Source organism: Erpetoichthys calabaricus, chromosome 17, assembly GCF_900747795.2.
Source record: "Erpetoichthys calabaricus chromosome 17, fErpCal1.3, whole genome shotgun sequence".
In the NCBI taxonomy this organism is placed as follows: domain Eukaryota; kingdom Metazoa; phylum Chordata; class Cladistia; order Polypteriformes; family Polypteridae; genus Erpetoichthys; species Erpetoichthys calabaricus.
Genome location: NC_041410.2, coordinates 61,121,743 through 61,142,895, shown reverse-complemented (window position 1 = coordinate 61,142,895; position 21,153 = coordinate 61,121,743). Strand labels below are relative to the sequence as shown.

At 35.5% G+C, this 21,153-nt stretch overlaps 1 protein-coding gene across 2 annotated transcripts in view; it reads left to right on the top strand.

The window, feature by feature from the left end:
* prc1b (protein regulator of cytokinesis 1b) overlaps positions 1-21,153 on the top strand; it is a 97,894-nt gene that overhangs the window by 33,288 nt on the left and 43,453 nt on the right. For both annotated transcript variants that reach the window (XM_028822933.2, XM_028822932.2), the window contains exons 2-9: positions 2,166-2,298; positions 7,207-7,329; positions 8,927-9,160; positions 9,715-9,885; positions 10,362-10,511; positions 13,656-13,803; positions 14,367-14,503; positions 20,118-20,213. In XM_028822933.2, the coding sequence (XP_028678766.2) occupies positions 2,166-2,298; positions 7,207-7,329; positions 8,927-9,160; positions 9,715-9,885; positions 10,362-10,511; positions 13,656-13,803; positions 14,367-14,503; positions 20,118-20,213 (1,192 nt within the window). The remainder of the gene's footprint in view (positions 1-2,165; positions 2,299-7,206; positions 7,330-8,926; positions 9,161-9,714; positions 9,886-10,361; positions 10,512-13,655; positions 13,804-14,366; positions 14,504-20,117; positions 20,214-21,153) is intronic.

Genomic DNA, 21,153 nt, shown 5'->3' with positions numbered 1-21,153 from the left:
TTCCAGTCTGGTTTTCGCCCTCTTCATAGTACAGAAACGGCACTTGTTAAAATTACCAATGACCTCCTTATGGCTGCTGACTCTAGTCTAATCACTATTCTCATCCTCCTTGATCTGAGTGCGGCCTTTGATACTATTTATCATACCACTCTCCTTAATAGATTATCTTTGATTGGCATTACTCACACTCCACTTGATTGGTTTAGATCCTACCTTTCAGGCCGCACTCAGTTTATACAGCTTAAAACATTCACATCCCAACCCACCGCTGTTACTTCTGGTGTGCCCCAGGGCTCTGTCTTGGGGCCTCTTCTTTTTATTATTTACCTTCTTCCCCCTGGCAATAATTTTCACAAATATAACATTAATTTTCACTGTTATGCTGATGACACCCAGCTCTGCCTTGCTGGTAAACCCACCTCCTCTTTTCCACCACCATCGCTTATTGACTGCATTTCTGAAATTAAATCCAGGTTTTATTCGAATTTTCTTAAATTAAACAGTGATAAAACTGAGGTTCTCCTCATTGGTTCAAAATCATCATTATCCAAAACCAATAATCTTTCTCTTATTATTGATAACTCTGTTGTTTCCCCATTATCTCAGGTCAAGTGTCTGGGTGTCATCCTCGACAGTACTCTATCTTTCCAATGTCACATTAATAACATCACCCGGTCTGCTTACTTCCACCTACTTAATATTAATCGCATTCGCCCCTCCCTCACTCCTCATGCCACTGCCATTCTTGTTCATAGTCTTATCACTTCTCTGCTGGTCTACTGCAATTCATTCCTTTTTGGTCTCCCTAATAAATCTCTTCATAAGCTTCAGTTAGTCCAGAATTCTGCAGCACGTATCATCACTCGAACCCCATCTATTCACCATATTACTCCGGTCTTGCAGCAGCTTCATTGGCTCCCGATCAAGTTTCGTACTGATTTTAAGATTCTGCTATTAACATTTAAGGCCATCCATAACCTCGCCCCTCCATATCTGTCTGACCTTCTTCATGTTGCCATTCCATCCCGTAACCTTAGATCCTCTTCCTCCACCCATCTGACCGTCCCTCCCGCCTGTCTAACCACCATGGGGAGCAGAGCTTTCAGCCGTTCTGCTCCCAAGCTCTGGAATTCATTACCTGCGGAGCTCCGAAACATCAAATCATATTCATTTTTCAAAAGGCAAACTTAAAACGCATCTGTTTAAAATGGCTTTTTCTTTTTCCTTCTGATTATAGTGGTTTTGTTTGGTTTTAATTTTTAGATTTTCTCATGTTTTAAGTTGTTTATAATTGTGTCTTTTATTTATTTATTTATTGTTTGTTCGGTGTCCTTGAGTTCTCTGAAAGGCGCCTTGTATAAATAAAATGTATTATTATTATTATTATTATTACTGTGTTTTTAACAAAAGCACTTGAGGACTTTCCACCATCTCCTGGCTTCAATGAGATTTCTCAGCTCACCTCAGTCATAACAATCGACGGTGTTGGTTCAACAGACTCCCAATGTGGGAAGAGGGAGTCTGTAGGGGACCAGCATCGTCACACTATTACACAGTATTGAAAAAAAAAAAAACAAGTACAACTTGGCTTGCAGTATTATCCAGTAGTATAGAAACAGTATTCACACATTTGAACATCATGGTCCACATCCGACCTTTTAAAACCAAAGTATCTACAGATACAGCACCTTTATTCGTCAAAAGTTTTTCTGTGCCATCATGTTCAACTTTATTGTCTGCTACAGCTTCAGTTTCGGAACGTTCCCTGTCCATTTTCACTGGCTCACTTTGCTGCGCCACATTCCAAATGTTGTTTAGACTATTTAAACTGGTGTTCCGGTATAAGAAAAATCCATATCATAACTAAAATAAAAAAACAGTTTTTGGTATGAACCGGTATACTGCCCAGCACTAATGTGATATAAGCGGTGTTATTTTGCAAGACAACAATCCCATACTAATTCCATATGGTTCAGGAACGCTGACTAGATGGAATTGAATGATCTGAGATTCCACTCAAATAATGAGATCAGTGAGAGAAAAAAAATCAGCAAAGGCATCATTGTAGTGCTAAATTTGGTATGTAAGGAATACATTTTATAGATTGTGAATATTAGGTACATTGTAAGTATTACCAATTAAGTGTTTCATTTTCTCTTTTCCAGTGAAGTATTAGCTGCAGAGTCTGTGGCGTGCTTGAATAAAGCACTGTCCCATCTGAAGGATATCTGGGAAGAGATTGGAATCTCTGAGGATCAGCGTCTGGAAAGAACTGAAGTAGTTAATAAACATATTAAGGTATTACAGAGCAGTATATAGATCATCTCTGCTTAGAAAATTGATCATCAGATGGCAACCTAAAAGTAATGGCTTGCTTTAGGTTTTGGACACTGGTATACAAATTAGCACCCAATGCTACTCTATATTTGACCACCTCCTAAGATACGGAATCTATCTGGCATCTGTATTATATTATAACCAATGTTAATTCAATTTATTTCATTCACTTTGTGTAATTCTGCGTAAATAACTAGTGCCTGTATTATAATTATAAACAATATGTACAAAACCAAATGCTACTTAAGTAGAAATTTAAAAATGCCACAATATGCACTAAATATAGCTTCATGAATGGTATATATTGGATTCTAGTTCTTTCAAAAAAATATTCAGATTCAAATTTGACACAAATTTACCATTCTGCTTCACTCAATTTATTCTCACACATCATTTTTCACATTGACATGCCCCAAAGTATTGCAAAACTCTAGTTCCTAGGAGAAATTGGCAAAAAAATAAAAATTTGAGTATTCAACTTTTATCTGCAGAAGGCATTTACTTTTGTGAACAATTTTCATACACATTTTACATTATACCAGTAATGGCGCGCTGCACGTTAATCTGCAGTGAATACACTTGACTTTTGTTTGCTCAGAGGTTGATGCGCTTGCTGTGCTTGCTGCTTCCTGAGCAGCTCTTCTTTTCTCCACCCTAACGGCCCGCTTCTTCTCTTCTTTCGTCGGCATCTTTTTTGCGTTAAAACTGATTAAGGCAATGTTTGTGTTTCAATTGCTTAGTTCGTTTTCTTTAATTTTTACTTAAGCTGGCACTTAAATCTTCAGTCTGCGTCAAGAATGATTTAAGATATGAAGCGGTACGGGAAGTGACGGCGAAGGTGGTAGGTATGAGAACTGCGCCCGTACGCATGTGCCTCATGGCCGTCCTGCTGGCCGCTGCTGAGAGTTAATTCTACAATAAAATAAAAAGATGAGGAATAACCTAGGAGGTCAATCATCACCCTGAAAGCGGATAGTAGACTTCACATAGTATATGTGTACCAAATTTCAGGTCAATAGGTCAAACGGTTTGTGAGCTACTGGTGATTTAAAATCCTGGACAGACAAACGAACAGCCACGGTAACGTATTATATATAAAGATTAATGTGGTTTTCATTTCACTTTCAATGAAAATGTTATCATTATATTTGTCAGTTTAATGACATTTGTCTTCTTTTTTTGGGTTGACTGGTAAATGCCTCAAAACCATTTTTGTCCACAGTAATGAGCACCATTTAGGGTGAGCCATATTATTCTCCTGTCATCTGCCATCACCTCCAACTAGGGGTGGGCGGTATGACCAAAATTCTATATCACGGTATTTTTCTAAATTATCCCGGTTTCACTGTATTCGACGGTATTTTTTTCCCCATGCATGAGTGGATGTTAACCACATTTTCCACTGCAATTACTGGCTAAGAATAACCTATTCCACTGTCAAGAGTATTGTACACTGTACAAAAAAAACATTTTAATGTGCACACAATTATCAATACAGTTTTGCATTGCACCATAAAGTGATGGTTTTCAAGGGTGTGGCACTAATAGAGAAGGTATCACATTGCATGACAGATGCAGTCAAAATATAGAACCTTTTTATTGAACAAATTTTGCAAAAACAAACCATAATTTTGACAACATATTTTCAAACATACAAAGAGGCATTTAGACTTAGTAAAATATCCAGAAGTGCTTGTCAAAAATTGTATCGCACCGAATATGTCTTAGAAAAGGAATAAATAGTAAATATTTTTTGTAAACCAACTACACTTTCTGTTAATGTTAACAATCTCTGTCCATTGACACGTTAAAGTGACTTTTTAAACAACTTTATCATCATTAAACTGCATAATATTTAAACTAATAAATAATAACAATAAAATAAATAATAGTATTATTACTGGTAGTTGCACTATTACTTCAAGACTTCAAGCCCAGGTGCATTACACAGTATTCACCAAATTAAAATAAAATAAAACAAGTGCAACTTGGTGATGACATCTTTACCAACTGAACCATCATTTAGGCAAACTGCATTAATATGGACCTTGCTTCAAGCTAAGCTATACTGGGAAGAAAAAAACAAACTATATGTCGAGAACAAAGTCGACATTTCCACTTTATTCTCATAGTTTACTTCATAATTAAAGTAGAATGTCGTAAACTAAACTTCTTCCTAAAATCAATGTTTAATCAATTACTTAATTTACCCCGTCATAAATTAATGCAGCACATTAAATGCTTTGTGTTACGTTCCCCGACCCAGTGGTTAATCACTACGCTTCTTAAACTGACTTTCTCCGCACTAAGAGAAGACAGCGATCACCATACAGAATCCATTCACTTCATGATATTCCTGCTTTCTGAAAATTTAGAATGCTAAGATAAATACTTGATATCATTTTCATGATGAAATGCATTAAAGCAGGTATTACACATGCACGGTAGTGAGGCGGTAGTGCTGCTCCCTCGCAGTAAGGGGTCCCCAGGTGTATGTTCAGTGTAGAGAACTTTATGGCAGGTGTGACGAGGACCCAAAAAACTGAATGTATGAATAGCTATCGCACAGGTTTAACTTAAATATTGTGTAAATGTTGGGTTTGTGATCTGGTGGTCGGAGACATGAACACAGAATTCAATGCATGTTCTTCTGAGCGGGCTATCTTTATTGCATGCATGCTGTCTCTATCTGACATAGGCTACCAAAACCCCAGTTCCTATCCTTCCTTTTTCTTTCACCACATAACCAATCACCACACGATAAACGTCTTTGTGAAATTAAAACTAGTTATAAACTTAGCCCACGGAGTGTTCAGAACTTTAAAAATATCTTCGTTATATATGTTTAATTATGCCATCCATTCAGAGTTGCGCCCATCTCTGAACGAGTCGCCAGCACATCGAAGGATGAATACAAGCAAAACATACACTAGCAGGGTCAATATAGCACAACAAAACCCCACATCCTACATGACTTTGAAAGGAAACTGAAGCGCTGAGTAAACCCACCAGAAAAATATGCAAATGCAAGGCAGGCACGCCGCCGTGCTCCCATATGATTAATGCATGCTTTAATGCATTTCACCATGAAAATTATATTAAGTATTTATTTTAGCATTCTAAATGTTCAGAGAGAAGGAAGATCTTGAAGTGAATGTATTCTTGACTACAGATTGCTGCCGGCGCCTCCTCTTAGTGCAAGAAGAAGTCAGTTTAAAAATCATTTAACACAAAGCATTTAATGTGCTATATAACTTATGACAGGGTTTGAGAAAATCTAGTAAATTAAATATTCATTTTACGATGAAGTTTAGTTTACGATGTTCTACTTTAATTACAAATTACGAGAATAAAGTCAACATGTCGACTTTAATCTTGACATAAACGGTGAGAATAAAGTCAACATGTCGTCACACTATTACACAGTACCCAGGTACATTACACTGTATTGAAAACAAATAAAACTAGTACAACTTGGCTTGCAGTATTATCCAGTAGTATAGAAACAGTATTTACACATCTGACCTTTTAAAACTAAAGTATCTCCAGGCACTCTGTCCATTTTCACCGCGCAGCATTCCTATGCTACCGCCCACTATTTGGTGGTGTAGCAGTGAAAAAGAGCCCTAGTGCAACAAATCTGTTTTTAGCGGTGTAGCAGTGAAAAAGGTCCCCACTTGAACAGTTTCCCGCTGCGCCATGTTCCGAACGTCGTTTAGGCAATTTAAACCGGTGTTGCGGTATAAGAAAAATCCATATCATAAAAAAAATAAAAAACGGTTTTCGGTATGAACCGGTATACCGCCCAGCACTACCTCCAACCATGTCTTTTTTTTGGTCTATGTCAGGGTCTCATTTCCTTTACCCTCATTATATTACACCACTTCATCCAATGATCTTCTGTCTTTTACTTCAGATGTCCAAACCACTTTGGTCTGTTTTCTTCTCAGTCCAATGCCTATCTCCTTCACACAAAGTATTTATTTCAGCTAAGCATTTGTCTCCCTCTCACACAATGACACTTCGTACATTCACCTGCTCATTTCATCACTGTTGTTTCCAGCTTTGCTTCATGTTCTTTATCAGCCATGTGTCTTTCTCGTCACTCCACATGCACCTTTCATAAACATCTCCCTTCAACTCCCTGCAACTAAATATAGGTCAGATGATATACACAGGAAATTAGAATCCTCTACTTTTAATCAAACCAATTGAATTTTTAAGAACGGCAGTGATTTTGTTGGGTTTTTTTTATTTTTCTAAACAGAACTGCAACTAAAATGTGAGACTGCATTATTTTTCCTTTTTCCCTTTTATTTAAGGTATTAATTGCTGTGATGCCAATAAATTTAACCAGAAGTCTCTACTGTTTTTCAGCTCATGTTCTAATATACTCAGTTTAAAATGGTAAATTATACTCACATTTTTAACAATATAGCCTTACTTACTGAATTCCATCCACAGCAGATTAAATTGTACTGTGGAGATGTAACAAGTTGAGGCAGACGAATATAGATCCCCTGCTTTTGTCAGTGCTACTAGAGAAGATGTTCTTGAATTTAGGCATTGTTTAAAAATTCTGTGAGATATATATGTATTTTATTATTAGATATCATGGGCGTTTATAGCCTTAAAAATATTAGCCCGTTTTTCCTAATTACTTGGCATTTGTTTTCTAACGGTAAAGATCATTGTGTCAGAATTTCCTGCTAATTAAAAAAACACCTCTCTTTCTACAATAAAGTGTAATGTTATTTATGTCTTGTATTAAATGTGTTTTTTTATGTTGTTTGGTTCAAAAAGCATCCAGTTTAATTATTAGTTAAATTTTCTGTTGTATTTTTTTTCTCTTAATTACTGTTCCTGTAGGGTCTTTTAAATATGATGATTGCAGAGGAAGAAAGCCTTAAGGCACGTCTGCTGAAGAGCATCACAGTGTGTCGCAAGGAACTTGACTCAGTTTGTTTGGAATTACAGTTTGCACCATTTGAGGTGATAATTTATTAATAATAGTATAAAAAATATCATGTTTAACAGTAAAAAAAAATCTGTAGTTTTTATTTTTTTACTTTTTTTTAAATATTTTTTACACATTTTAGGTTAAATCACAACCTTTTTTTTTTAAATTTTTTTTATTTTTTTTTTATTTTTTTATTTTTTTTAATTTTTTGTTTAGTTCAACATGGTTGGTTCATTGCAAATTACACTGCAACACAGCTGCATGCATACTTGCATTCTGAATATTTTAAAACCTATTCCTACTGCCTTCTAAGTATTGATCAGCATGAAAGAAAAGCTGGCTACACCAGCCCTGAAATATGCCAGTGTTAAGGATGAGGTTTTTCTGATACAAATTTGAACACATTTTTAGAGCATTTACTACTCAGTAGATGCAGAGAAGGTTTCAGTTACCCAGTGATTCAGTACTTTTGAAATTGCCCCAAATTAATGCTAGTTTTGATGTTTTGGTGCCTCTCTCTTTTGTTTTACATTGTGGCCTAGAGTACACAGAGGTTTTTGTTTTAGTTTGTGATTTCTCATACTTGCTCAAAATCTTTGGAGACAGTACTCTTTGCACCATTGCTCACATAAACCTATGGCATACTATGACATAAAATGAAACACACCTCCTCAAAAATGTGGCTGTAAGCAGTCATTTAGATAGATTTCCTCACTCCTCTGGTAGTAACAGTATGCTGTCTAACAACTGGCGTGCAGCTGGAAATAAGACAAATCAGGTTGTGGTCAGATTTGCCTAAAGATGTTTACATTTAGAGGCATGTTTAACATTTTGGTACAGGAGGTCCAGCTTGTTATTGTCTTGAGTTGAACTGCCACAGACGGGTAGAAATGTGTCATAGCTCCCTCTAAGGTCACAGATTTGAAGTCACCATGTTTTATAACTGCCAGGTTGGAGTGAGTCATCAATAAAGTTTGTCACAGATTGAATAATGTCCGTTAATATGTACCCAATTGCAGAGGAAGGAATATAAATATTAATTAGGTTAATGTAATTTACCTCCCTGGGCAAAAAATGTTGACGAATAACGATAGCCAGAATGTCAATGACTGAATTGCAAAATGCAGTTATAACTGTAATATGCTCCCCTTTTCGCCATTCCTAATTCACATAGATGAACTGACCCCCTTCTGTCTTTAGTTTTAAAGTATGTATGACTACAGTAGAAGGAGGCTGGGTATGCTGAAAATGGCAAAAGTGAAAAGAATATGCTGAAAAAGAGAGGGTAAATAATCTTAATATTTAATTAAGTGTTCACAAGCAAAGAGTAACATGCCAGTAGTTGGATAGAATATAAAGAATGCTGCTTTTGTAGCCTTTTTTTGTTAGTCTTGAGTTTAAATATTTTCTCCCTTCTCCCACGGTGAAACCTGAAGAAGTTGTATTAAGTTAAATAATACAATTGACTTTCTAGATATATTTTGATTAACGTGGGAAGTTGTATTAGGTTAAATAGTACAATTGACATTCTAGATATGATATTTTGATTAACGTGGTTTTCATGCTTTAAACCATTGATGGTAAAACAAGAATCTTAAGGATCTTAGTTAATTTAGAAATGCATTGCAGGAAGAAGAAGGAAGTACAATTCTCCAGACAGAGAAAGATATTCGCACACGGTTGGAAGTCATGAAGAAGCAAAAAAGAGACCGAATGCAAGAGCTGAAGAACTTAAAAGAGCAGGAACTAGATCTATGTGACATTCTCAGTGTAGAGCCTTACAGCATTCATGATGACTGTGTCCCCAGCTTGGATGAACTTGGTTGCTACCGTCAGTATATTACAAGTCTGAATGAAGAAAAGGTGTGTTTGGGCCTTTTTTTGTGTAAATATAGATAACCGTCTTTGTTAACTGGAATATATTTTTTGAAGCTCTGTAATCTCTGTACTACTTTAGGTTTCATAAGAGAGGTTTCATAGTTTATAGACGTTAGGACGTAACTTCTCCTGTATTATAGCACTTTTTAAACAACTGTATAAATTGAAAAAAATAGTATACTCACTTTTATGTGGTTAATCAGGATGTAGTTATGTTAAGGATGTTGTAATATTAGAATCCTTATTATTGTAAAATGTTTTAACATATAAGTAGAACATGATGCTATAATAAAACAATAGTAACTTGTAAGGAACATAATTGGTTGAATAAAGCCATCAAAAATGTTAAGTTTTTTTTTTTTTATGATGTAAATTATTACCCAGAGCTTATCAGCAAGTACTTCAGTTAACCAGTAGAAATTTTTAATGTTTAATATCATTGTATTTTGTAATTACACATTAGTTTTTGTTTTTTTTTTCTTTAAACTATAACATCATTATTCAAGTAGCGTGCTTCCACAACCTTTTCTTTTTCACAGGTACGTCGCACACATGAATTTATTAATATTAAAAAGAAAATTGTTATAAATATGGAGGAGCTGGAGCACTTGCCAGACACTAGTTTTGAGAGAGATGTTGTATGTGAGGATGAAGATGCCTTTTGCTTGTCGACAGATAATATTGCTGCTTTGAAACAGTTGCTGAATCAGGTAAAGTTTAATTAGTATAATTTTATTCAGTATAATCAATAACGCAAAAGTATTCATAGAATTGTTTTGCACCTCCTTTCTTTGTTCATGCACCATCTTTTTAATCTTACTTAATTTGTATGCCATTTTTGCTGTCCTCTGTGTAAGCCGGTATGTAAAACATCTTGTTTAATGTTGTGAAAATGCATAGATTTCCATTTTATTTATAATTGCTGCTTTGGCACAAAGAAACAGTTTAATTTGAGTTCACTACATATGGACAGTCACCATTAGAGTTGTGATGTTTGAGAAGAGCAAATATATTTTAAATATGAAAAAAAAAATTTAACAATTCATACAATTATGTTTGGGGGAGTGCTATATAGTTATGACAAAACAGATTTAGACACTAACTTTCATGTTAAGTTAGCAGAAGTTCAAACATTTTGCTCTAATTACTGAAATATTCATTGTTTTTTTTTTTCTTTCTCTTTAAGCTGGAAGCTCAAAAATTGGACAATGAAGCTATATGCATATCCTATCGAAACAGGGTCCTAGAGTTGTGGGACAGGCTTCAAATTCCCCAGGAATTCAGAGACAGCTTTTCTTGTCACTTTACTGACTATAGGAAAAAAGACATTCAGGCAGTGAGTATTGTTAGTTCTAACAAAATATTTTTGCAGTATCTGAGAAATCTAATGTTTTCATTAAATACTAGTAAAACAGGATTGATGCTTTTGATTGCACTGAACTTGGACTTCTCCTTTGCTCTCTCGTTGCTTAGATGTGTATTTAAACAGTTTTAGAGCATTATTTTAAATATGCCATTTTTGTAGTTGATATTTAGGTTTAGGTTTCTTTATTTAGTCATGTTTACACAGGAAAACATGAAATTTGCCTTCTCAGTTGCATCTAATAACAGGTAACAGACAGAATGAAATAAAACAGACAAATAGAAATAAGAAAGGTTAAGGTAAGGCAGTTCGATAAAACATATTTATACCAAAAAAAAGGTAACAGGACATATATCAAAACCTTAAACATTATCTCCGATATTTCTTATTGAAAAGTCGTATGGCACTAGGAAGAAAGGAGTTTCTGGAGCGATTTTGTGTGGGGTTTCAAAGCAACTATCCTTCCTGATTTACTGAAGTTTAGTTCTACATGTAATGGATGTCTGTCATCAGTTGAGATGATTTCCAGTTTCTTTAGCATTGCCCTCTGACACACACTAGTCAAATCATCTACATCAGCCCCAATAACTTTAGCTGCATACTTCGTAATCTGCTGGAGCTTTTTTGAGTTTTGGTTTGTCAGACTATTAAACCAGGCAATGAAACTGAAAGTGATCACGGACTGGATCATACTACGATAGAAGGACAACATGAGGTCCTTGTCTACTTTAAATAGTTTGAGTTTATGGAGGAGAAATAAGTGCTGGTTGCATTTAGAAAATATTTTTTTTGTATTTGTATTCCAGTTAAGATTGTTATCTAGGTAAGTTCCTAAGTGTTTATATTCATTCACTATTTCTACCTCCTCTCCCAGAACTACAATAGGTGAACATACAGATTTCTGTCTCTTAAAATCAAATATCATTTCTTTGGTCTTTTTTACATTCAGAGTGAGAGAGTTTTTATTGCACCAGTTTACCATACAGTCCACTTGATTTAGATAGTGGCTTTCATCCTCCCCAGATATGTATCCTATGATCATGGTGTCATCCGCATACTTAATAATGGAGCAGTGGTCATTGTTCTGTCTCAGGTCACTTGTGTACAGAGTAAACAGTAATGGTGATAAGACACACCCCTGTGGACTTCCTGTGTTTGAATGAATGGCTATTGAAAAAGTGTCCTGAACTTTAACTGTCTGTGAACGATTTAAAAGAAAGTTCTGAATCCATAGTGTGATAAATGGGTTTACATTCATACTGTTTAATTTCCCAATCAGTATATGAGGCTGTATAGTATTGAACGCTGAAGAAAAATCCAAAAATAGTGCTCTGACATATGAACCAGGCTGATCAAGAAAGGTATAGATTTGATGTAAGATAAAAAGCAGAGCATCTTCCACACTTCTGTTTGCACAATAAGCAAATTGATTGTTGTTTTGAAAAGACTTTGTCTCTGTCATTAAAATGTTTTTCACCAAGTGTTCAAAGCATTTCATTGGAATAGATGTAAGTGCCACTGGTCTGTAATCATTTAAACAGCTTGGCCTAGAAACCTTAGATACAGGGGTAATGATTGATTGTTTCCACAGATTTGGTACAATACCACAGGTCAGAGACCAGTTAAAAAGCAAATGAAAAACTGGGGAGAGCTGCTTAGAGCAAGACTTTAAGAGCCGACCTGATATGCCATCTGGTCCCACTGCACTGTTTGTTTTGGCCTGCCACAAGCCTTTTTCCACTTCAGTTAAACTGAACCCAATCACAGCAGAATACCTGGTGTTTTTATAAAGCGTTTCCTTTATTTCTGTATTTTGGGTGCTGAAATCACTTGTTTCAAATCTGGCATAAAAGTTATTCAGTTCATCAGCTAAAAGCTTGTGGTCTTTGTCAGCTGGAAAGAAATGACTTGCTTCTTCAACTTGCACTTCTTTAGAGCCATAAAGTACTGAATTATAATGACTTAATTATGTTAAATATTAGGGATGTTAAAATCCAAGAAATTAATTGCCGGCAGACAGCAGCAAACCAAACACGAAGAGGGGTACCTTGTGTCTCACTTCTGGATTCCACCAGTTTGTTTATTTTTAAGCCCTTTAGCCTCCTTTCAGCTTGTTAAAAAGGCAAAGTGAAAGGGAATTATTAACATAGGTAGGACCTACTGTATTATGAAACGTAGAGTTAACCAGTTTTTAATTTACATGGACGTGTGCTACTCTCCCATTACCACAAATGCAAAGAAGTAATTGTCCTATGCAAGACAGAAGTATACTTACAAATATTGACTCCAAGGAGCATCCACAGCGAAATAAGTATTTATTTAACATGTGAAAGAAAACATGCAACCTTATGAAAAATAAATCCTGTTCACAAAAGTTAGGTAACTGTAAGTAAGCGGGACCACTCGCCGAAACCTCTATTATAAATTCAGTGGCTTAACTATTGTCATGTTAAAAATGAAATATGAAAAACACAAGAGGTTTTCATTACAGTCCATATTAAGTGCAAATCCACATAACTCCATAGTATGTGTATGCTGTATAAATTCAAGGATAGGTGCGTGCACTTGCCAGTATGTGCAAGACTGTAGCAATAACATCAAAGTAGTATCTAAAAGGCAGAAAAGATATTGGTAATACAGTCAACAAAAGCGCCTAATCAAAAATTTTAATTGGCTCTGAAACCTGCTATGCCTACTCTGACATCTGATGCGAAAGTGAATATAAAAACAAAATGGAAATGTGCAGACAGCTGGTCTAAAAATGAATTCTGAACATGCTGAGGTAGCCTCTTGCTAATCTTCATCCCATTTGGCACTGTTTTTTTACATTTTTCTATTACTTAATTTTGGGGCCACAGCCTTAGGCTACCAAGGAAAATAATTTTAAAGCTCTCTGTACAGATGTGTTTGCTCTTTAAAACATTAGAATATATACAAAAATTGATACAATAGTGTCTGTGCTGTTGGGTTGGTTGAAGGAATAGGAAGTAAAATGCATGAATTGTTAACTGAGAATAAAGATTCTTTGTACTTTGTTAATAACATCGAACTTTTTCTAGGTTCTAGGTTACGTTTTTATTTTCTTCTCCAATTTTAACCATTTGTTGTCCCTTTTAGTTAAAGGATGAACTTGAACGCCTTGAAGACCTAAAGATGCAGAATATTCAAAATGTTATTAAAAAAATCAGGGAAGAGATTGTCTTGTATTGGGAAAAGTGTTTCATCAGTAGTGCACAGAGAAAAGCCTTTACGCCCTATTATGATGGTAAGTGGTTCAAGTAAAGTAAGTTGTTCAATTATTTTTCCTCCCTTTCATAAGTAGAGATGGAGGGAGTGTATACTAATATCATAGCAGCTCTTTATTGAACTGATCTTATTCAGTGCAAAGGTTTAGTGATTGCTTTTTTTTGCATATTGCTATTTAGTATTTTGATATGTCATTCTTCATGTAATTTCACCAACCACACACTACCGTTTTTACAAATGTAGATACTCTAGACACTCAGGCAAAAAAATGTTTATTTTTTGTATGTATGGTCTTTTTATCATATACTTTTTTTTTTTTTTTCCTTTTTATTTATGTCACTAGTCTCTGGAAAATGTGTAACATTTTATTGCGCTATGTACACAGAATGATGGACTTAAGCATTATAAAATTAATCCATATATTTTTATATAGTAAACACATCCTTATAAGTCACATAAATTAGTCTTTTTGTAGGTCTGCCATCTATAAGTTAATTCAAACTGGGAATTTTTGGGGTAATTCTTTCTTTTTCTCACCAATCAATTAAAATTAATCTAATCTTTATTTCCTCTTTTTTATAGAGGTGTATACGGAAGACGTTTTGTATCTGCATGACAGTGAAATTTTACAACTAAAACAATACTACAGTGATCATGCGGAGCTGTTTGAAGGAGTATGCAAATGGCAAGAGAACTGGAAGCTATATTTGGAATTGGAGGTAAGAAGTTTGTTTTTTTTTAATAAAAACGGACCGCTAAAGCATTGCAAGTTCTTTATTTTGTCTGTTTCATATAAATCGTGTGGAGTTGGTGGCGTTCTTAATTTTTACTCCTTGCTAAATAATGTTAAGCTCAACAAATATGGTTTTAAAAACCAAGTATGCATAGAAAATCAATACAGCAATGAAAGATATAACTAAATATAATATGCCTAAAAATCTTATTATTAGTTGCAAATTTGTGTTTATGATATTTTGATTTCAAAAGTGAGGGGTTATTTTGCTTCACACATAAAATGGAGCTCATAACTATGAGTAAAACAAAGATCAGTGTGTGTTTAGTCATTGAAAACATTAATGTCGTGACTGTAACATCAGTGTATCTTGATTAATAATAATAATATAATAATTCATTACATTTATATAGCGCTTTTCTCAGTACTCAAAGCGCTATCCACACAGGGAGGAACCGGGAAGCGAACCCACAATCTTCCACAGTCTCCTTACTGCAAAGCAGCAGCACTACCACTGCACCACCTGTACCATTCAGTTTTCTATGAGTTAAGCAGAAAATATGGTTTCACTGAACTCTGCTATATAGAAAGACATTGTCCGATATAATTGGCATCCTATATGTAAAACCACATATAGCTTATGTATGATACTGTAAAGGACCCTCTTTGTGCAAAACTCCAAAGGCAACTTGCAGAGCCATATGTGACCATCTATCTTCTCTATTCAATGTGCAAATTCAGTGAAAATTCGGGTTGAAATTGAGCTTGGTGTGTTTAAAGCAAATGGCACATTACACAACTTGCAGTTGGAGGGGGATTTCAAATTTTGTTGCAACTGACAATGTCAGATCACATGACAAGAAATTGCAGAGGATAACAAATGACATGACTCTGACAATTTTTTTCAACAAAGTTTCATATTTTCAAAGTACAGTGGAACCTTGGTTCACGACCATAATTTGTTCCAAAACTCTGGTCGTAACCTGATTTGGTCGTGAACCGAAGTAATTTCCCCCATATGTAAATACAATTAATCCGTTCCAGACCATACAAACTGTATATAAATATATATATATATTTTTTAAGTTTTTAAGCACAAATATATTTAATTAAACCATAGAATGCACAGCGTAATAGTAAACTAAATGTAAAAACATTGAATAACACTGAGAAAACCTTGAACAACAGAGAAAACTAACACTGCAGTAGTTCGTGCTATAGCACTACCAACCACTGGCTAAAAACACTTTTTTTTTAATGAGTTTTAAGCACAGGGAAAAAAATGAACATTTGAAAAAATCCGTAATTTTAATAAACCACCAAGAAAAGTAACATTGCAACAAAGTACGCTACGAACCGATCGCTGTAAACAGAAGTGAAAACAAAATCAAGTCCAGTGCATTCTTTAACTGCCTTCTCTACCTTATGCGTCCAGCTCTCTCTCTCGTGCTGCCTGTGTGTGTATGTCTCTCTCTCGCACGCCTGTGTGTGTGTGTGTGTGTGTCTCTCTCTCTCTCTCTCGTGCATGTGTCGTGCTCTCTTCCTCTCTCTCTCTCTCTCTCTCTCTTGCTCGCTGCACAGGAAACGCACAGGGAGAGATTGAACATGCACAAACCGAAAGGGAAACTGGCTTGTTCGTATACCGAGTATGTGGTCGTGAACAGATGCAAACGTTTGGCAGACTTTTTGGTCGTAAACCGTTTTGTACGTGTTCCGAGACGTTCGTGAACCGAGGTTCCACTGTATTGTGATCTCACTGCATTCTAGCAGCTAATGAATGCACTGTCTGACAAACTTCGAATTTAGACTTTCTTTATGGATGGTCCTGCTGCAGCCTCTGCCTTTCCTTTTTCCTTTGTGTCGTGGTACAGCAAACATGAGATGTTGAACAAGTGTCTCCTGTGTTTGTGCGGTCTAAAACATGTTTTCCTGATTACCTTGCTGCTGCACTGAATGCATGGTATTTCCGAAATATTATATATACACACTTATGAACCTGCTCCTATGACTTAACACAAAATCAAACCTATTTTGATTTTGTTTGGACTAGTTGCAAGCTGGTCTGACTTGAATCGCTTTGGATGTCACGCTAACTGACATGAAGCCACAGCGCACCATGACCGTCCCAAACTCAGTAAGAATGTGTAAATCAAGACTATGAACAAAAATTGCTGGAAATGTTGTTGTGTATCCTGATTAGGAGCTTATGACGCATGCCTCATGAGTACTTTTCCATTTAATAGGATCTGCAGATATTCATTATGACTGATAATTGAGCCAGAAACTAATTCCTGTTTAACTAAGCTTTTAGATTTTCCTACTAAGGACACAATCTATTAGCTGGATTTGCAAGAGTATTTGTTATACTGAAATGTATCACAACTGTTATTAATTTAGTCTAAAGATTTCCAAAATTGACTTTTAAGGAAATCTGTCTTGTGTGTTTATTTTTAGGCAACTGTAGGTAACATTTAGCCCATTAAAGGATAAAAAAAAAACTGTAAAATATAATTGCATAGTGGTTAGTATTATACGTTTTAGTTGTCAATTGTGAGCTTTTGATTATAGCTTCAAATATGACAGAGAAACACTTTTAGGCATCAAAAAACACCTGATGCTTTTTCTCTGTTGATAGATCACACTGTAGTATTTCCTGCCACACTCCCCCACTCTAGGCTGCCTCAGTCTTATGCGGTGGACAGAACTAAACTTGTATGGCAAGAATGACCTGACTTGTGCCGAGAAGTACCTTTATGCTAGATTTCAAGTCTGTGACCTTAAAAATAAAGCGCTGCATGAAGAATAATCAAATTGAAGCTATGCTTTGAACATAGACATCTTGCAGAGTATACTCCTTTGAGTTTATAAAAAAAACTATGGGTTGAAAAAGGGAAAACGGAAGGTTGTAAAGGAATATCCATCCAAAAATTATCTTTTTTATATTACCACGTTCGTTGTTGAGATACCTGAAAAAATAAAATTGTCATTTTTTTGGGAATGGAGATTAAAAATATACAGCTGAAATCTAACCTTTGGATATGGACTCATGAGTGAAAAGATTTTTTTTGTGTGGACATTTTGATATTGTGTGCTATTTGATCAACATTGGTCTTCAAGGAAACCCGCTGTGTCAGGAAAGTTATCTCCATTTCCATTAAAAATAATTTTTTCCGTAACCATTAGTACAAATGACACAGGGTAAATAAGAGAAAAGATGCGTGGAGTATTTCTTTGAGAGCTGCTGCAAATTAACTTTTTTGGAACCCTACATTAAGCTCAGTTTTTATAATTTGTTCCTTTTTGCTGGCTGCAGTTGTGAAAGATGTGGCACATGGCTGGATCTGTTAGTTCTTAAGCTTAACAATTTTTCCTTGACTATGAAGGAGAGCGCCTCCTTTATTTTAAAATATATATCCAGTTTTCGATCACTTTTCAAACATTTCAGCCAAATTAGTAAACCAATTTCTCTCAAGTTTATCATTTGCATGCAAGACAATGCAATGACATATTATCTGTTGTATGGAGCAGTTTTTCTGGTTTTGTTAACATTTTATACCAACCCTTCAAACTAAAAGGAATTGTATCTTACTCTGGGAAGCTGTCAAGAGGACTTCCCTGATGTAATTGACTAGGAAGTGCGTTCCTGTGCTGGATCTGCAAATTTACCAGTAAAGGTGTCATTTTGTATGACTTCTCATTGCAACCAGTAAATTCTAGAAATTGGTTGTATGTATGAAAAGGTTTAGTGAGCTGGAGGTGGAAATTGAATTGGAAACCTTGTGGCTTATTACCTTTCCACTAATGTTGCATTGAAGAGTAGAGATTCCACTGTTATTCCACCATGGAGAGCATTTCACCAGAAACATAATTACAATCATAACGGCGTAAAATGTATACGTCTATCTTTGAACTGTGAAAGACTTATTTATTTATTTATTTTTAAAGGATATTTTGTGCCCTATGAGAGTGACTGTATCTCCACACTTGGGTATCATTTGGAAGGGTACAGTGTACCAGTGTTTCATAGGATTTTTTTTTTAATTTTCAAAAGTAGATCAGTGTACAGTTAGTTGAAAATGTAATCACTAACAGTTTTCTTGGAGTTTTCCGGAGCAGCTTCCACCAAGTCTCATTTGTGAATGAAAAGGTTTGCTTCTTAACCCTCTGCCAGCTGTTCAGGTAGGATAGAAGAAAAGTTATTTTTCTGCAAGTATAGAATTGGTTAAATGAACATACATAAAACTGTTGTCTTTGAATTCCTGCCTTTTGGTGTGGCTGTCCTGAAGCTGAACAAAGCCTGAATAATAATTATTAAAATTTATAGTACATCAAGATGCTGTGATCTTCGTGCAGTCCATGGAGGCACTGTTCGAGGAGTCAGGGTGTCTGGGCTTGCGAGTGTCCTGGATATAAACCAAGATCCAGGCTTTTAATGACCTCTTGGGCACAGCCATCAGCAGTGTGTCTGTTTGCGGAGGGAGTGTTGACCTTGTCGAGAGGTTTACTTACCTTGGCAGTGACATTCATGTCTCTGGTGAGACTTCCTATGAAGTCAGTAGACGGATTGGGACAGCATGGGGGTTCATGAGGTTGTTGGAAAGGGGTGTGTGGTGCTCCCGATATCTATGCAAAAGGACAAAGGTCCAAGTCTTTAGAGTCCTGGTGCTTCCTGTCTTGCTATATGGTTGTGAGACATAGACAGTATCCAGTGACCTGAGACGAAGACTAGACTCCTTTGGTACTGTGTCTCTCTGGAAAATCTTTGGGTACCGTTGGTTTGACTTTGTGATGAATGAGCGGTGTGCTCATGGAGTCCAGAATGAGGCACATTTACCTGCATTATGAGGGAGCGTCAGTTACGGCACTATGGCCATGTGGCTTGTTTCCCAGAGGGTGGTCAAGCTCATAAGATCCTCATTGTTGGGGACCCGAGTGGCGGGATCAGGCCAAGGGGTCGCCCATGTAAAACCTGGCTGCAGCAGATAAAGGGTCATTTCTGGAAGGCGGTGTTGTTTCGTCGTGTAGTGGGTGCGGCAACGCACTGTACCAGTGTATGCTCCCCGACTTGACTTAGAGTACATCACATTTTTGGTAGTTCATATACAAGTTTATAAATATAGACATATAAGTAAACATTTTCAAAAACATAAATGTATGTAGTATTTCCTGTGTTGCTTATTATATTATCTAACAATATTGTGGTTAATAGTTCACTTAGTTAAACCAGTTTCTAGCACCGTTAGGCAGTTTGTATTGTAGTACATGAATGACTGAAATAATAAACAAGATAATTTAATCTGAGTGTGCCTTGTAATGAAGTGGCCTGATGCTGCATGGATAGGCTCTAACCTGCATGTCCTTGACTTTTTTTTTTTTTTTCTTCTTCTGATGTGCTTTCGTCCTTCGCATTCATTTTTTAATAATGTGAATAAATCATTCTGTTTTTAATGTGTTTCCTTTTTATTCCTTTTTCATGTCAGTTTATTTTGGCTTGAATAGGCCTAATCCTTCTTTTCATGTTTTTAAATCTATTACTTTACAAAACTACAAAATGTTTCTGTCATATCCCAAGTACTATAAATGTTCCTTTTTATCATCAGGCCAAAGCCACAGATCCATCACGGTTCAATAATCGAGGGGGAAACCTTTTGAAAGAAGAGAAGCAGAGAGCTGATCTACTCAAACTTTTGCCAAAGGTATGGGTTTGTTTACATATATATATTTTTTAATTTCTTGATACTGTAGTAACTATCACATTCTGGTATTTTTTGAAAAGTAGTTTCTACAAATATTTAAATTTACAGTTCAGTTTTATTTCACCTGTAGGTTAGGACACTTATGAGTTACAGTGCCTAAAACAATCATGCATCACTTTCTTCAGCTAACGTTCAAAATTTCTTAATTTGTATTTATAGATTCAGAATAAATTAAGATGATGGATGTTCAATATAATTGAGTAGCTGTTCTAAGTGTTTTATATAATGTGATTTGTCAAGTTAACTAACCAATTGGAAGTTAATATTGGCATTTGTTTGGTCTATACTCTATATCAAGTTTCCTTAATCTAAGGAAAAAATATAAAAGATGTGCTAATTAAAGTGGCCACCAATGCTTGTCTGACTTCTAATGTTGTTTCATATTTGTAACGTATTGTAGCTTTAGTCGCAATGTTCCACATTCTAGAAGCTCAAATGGACATTTAAGTGTGCTTTGCAAGAATACAATTTTTTTTTAAATTATCAAGGTTTATTTAATTACAAGATGCACAGCTCAATATCCATAAAAACAAAAAATAATAAAATAATGACTGCTCATTGTTCAAGTTTATCTAACTGTAGTAATATCTATCTGATAATATTGTGGAGCATCAACTTTTTCTTTTTATCGCTTTTTTTGTATACTATTTCATATGTGACGTTTACTGTAAGATCTTAAGCATTCTCAACTAGTGATTTGAAATGTAAAATGCAGTGCTGTTGTATTTGGTTGGTTTACACAAGGCAACTCTTTCTTTTCTTTTTCTTTTTTTTTTTTAATAAAGAAAAAGATACGCTTTCCCAACTAATGTCCTCCTCATCCATCAGATTACATTGACCCTTAGCACTAGAATTACCAAAGTCTACAAAAAAACTTGTA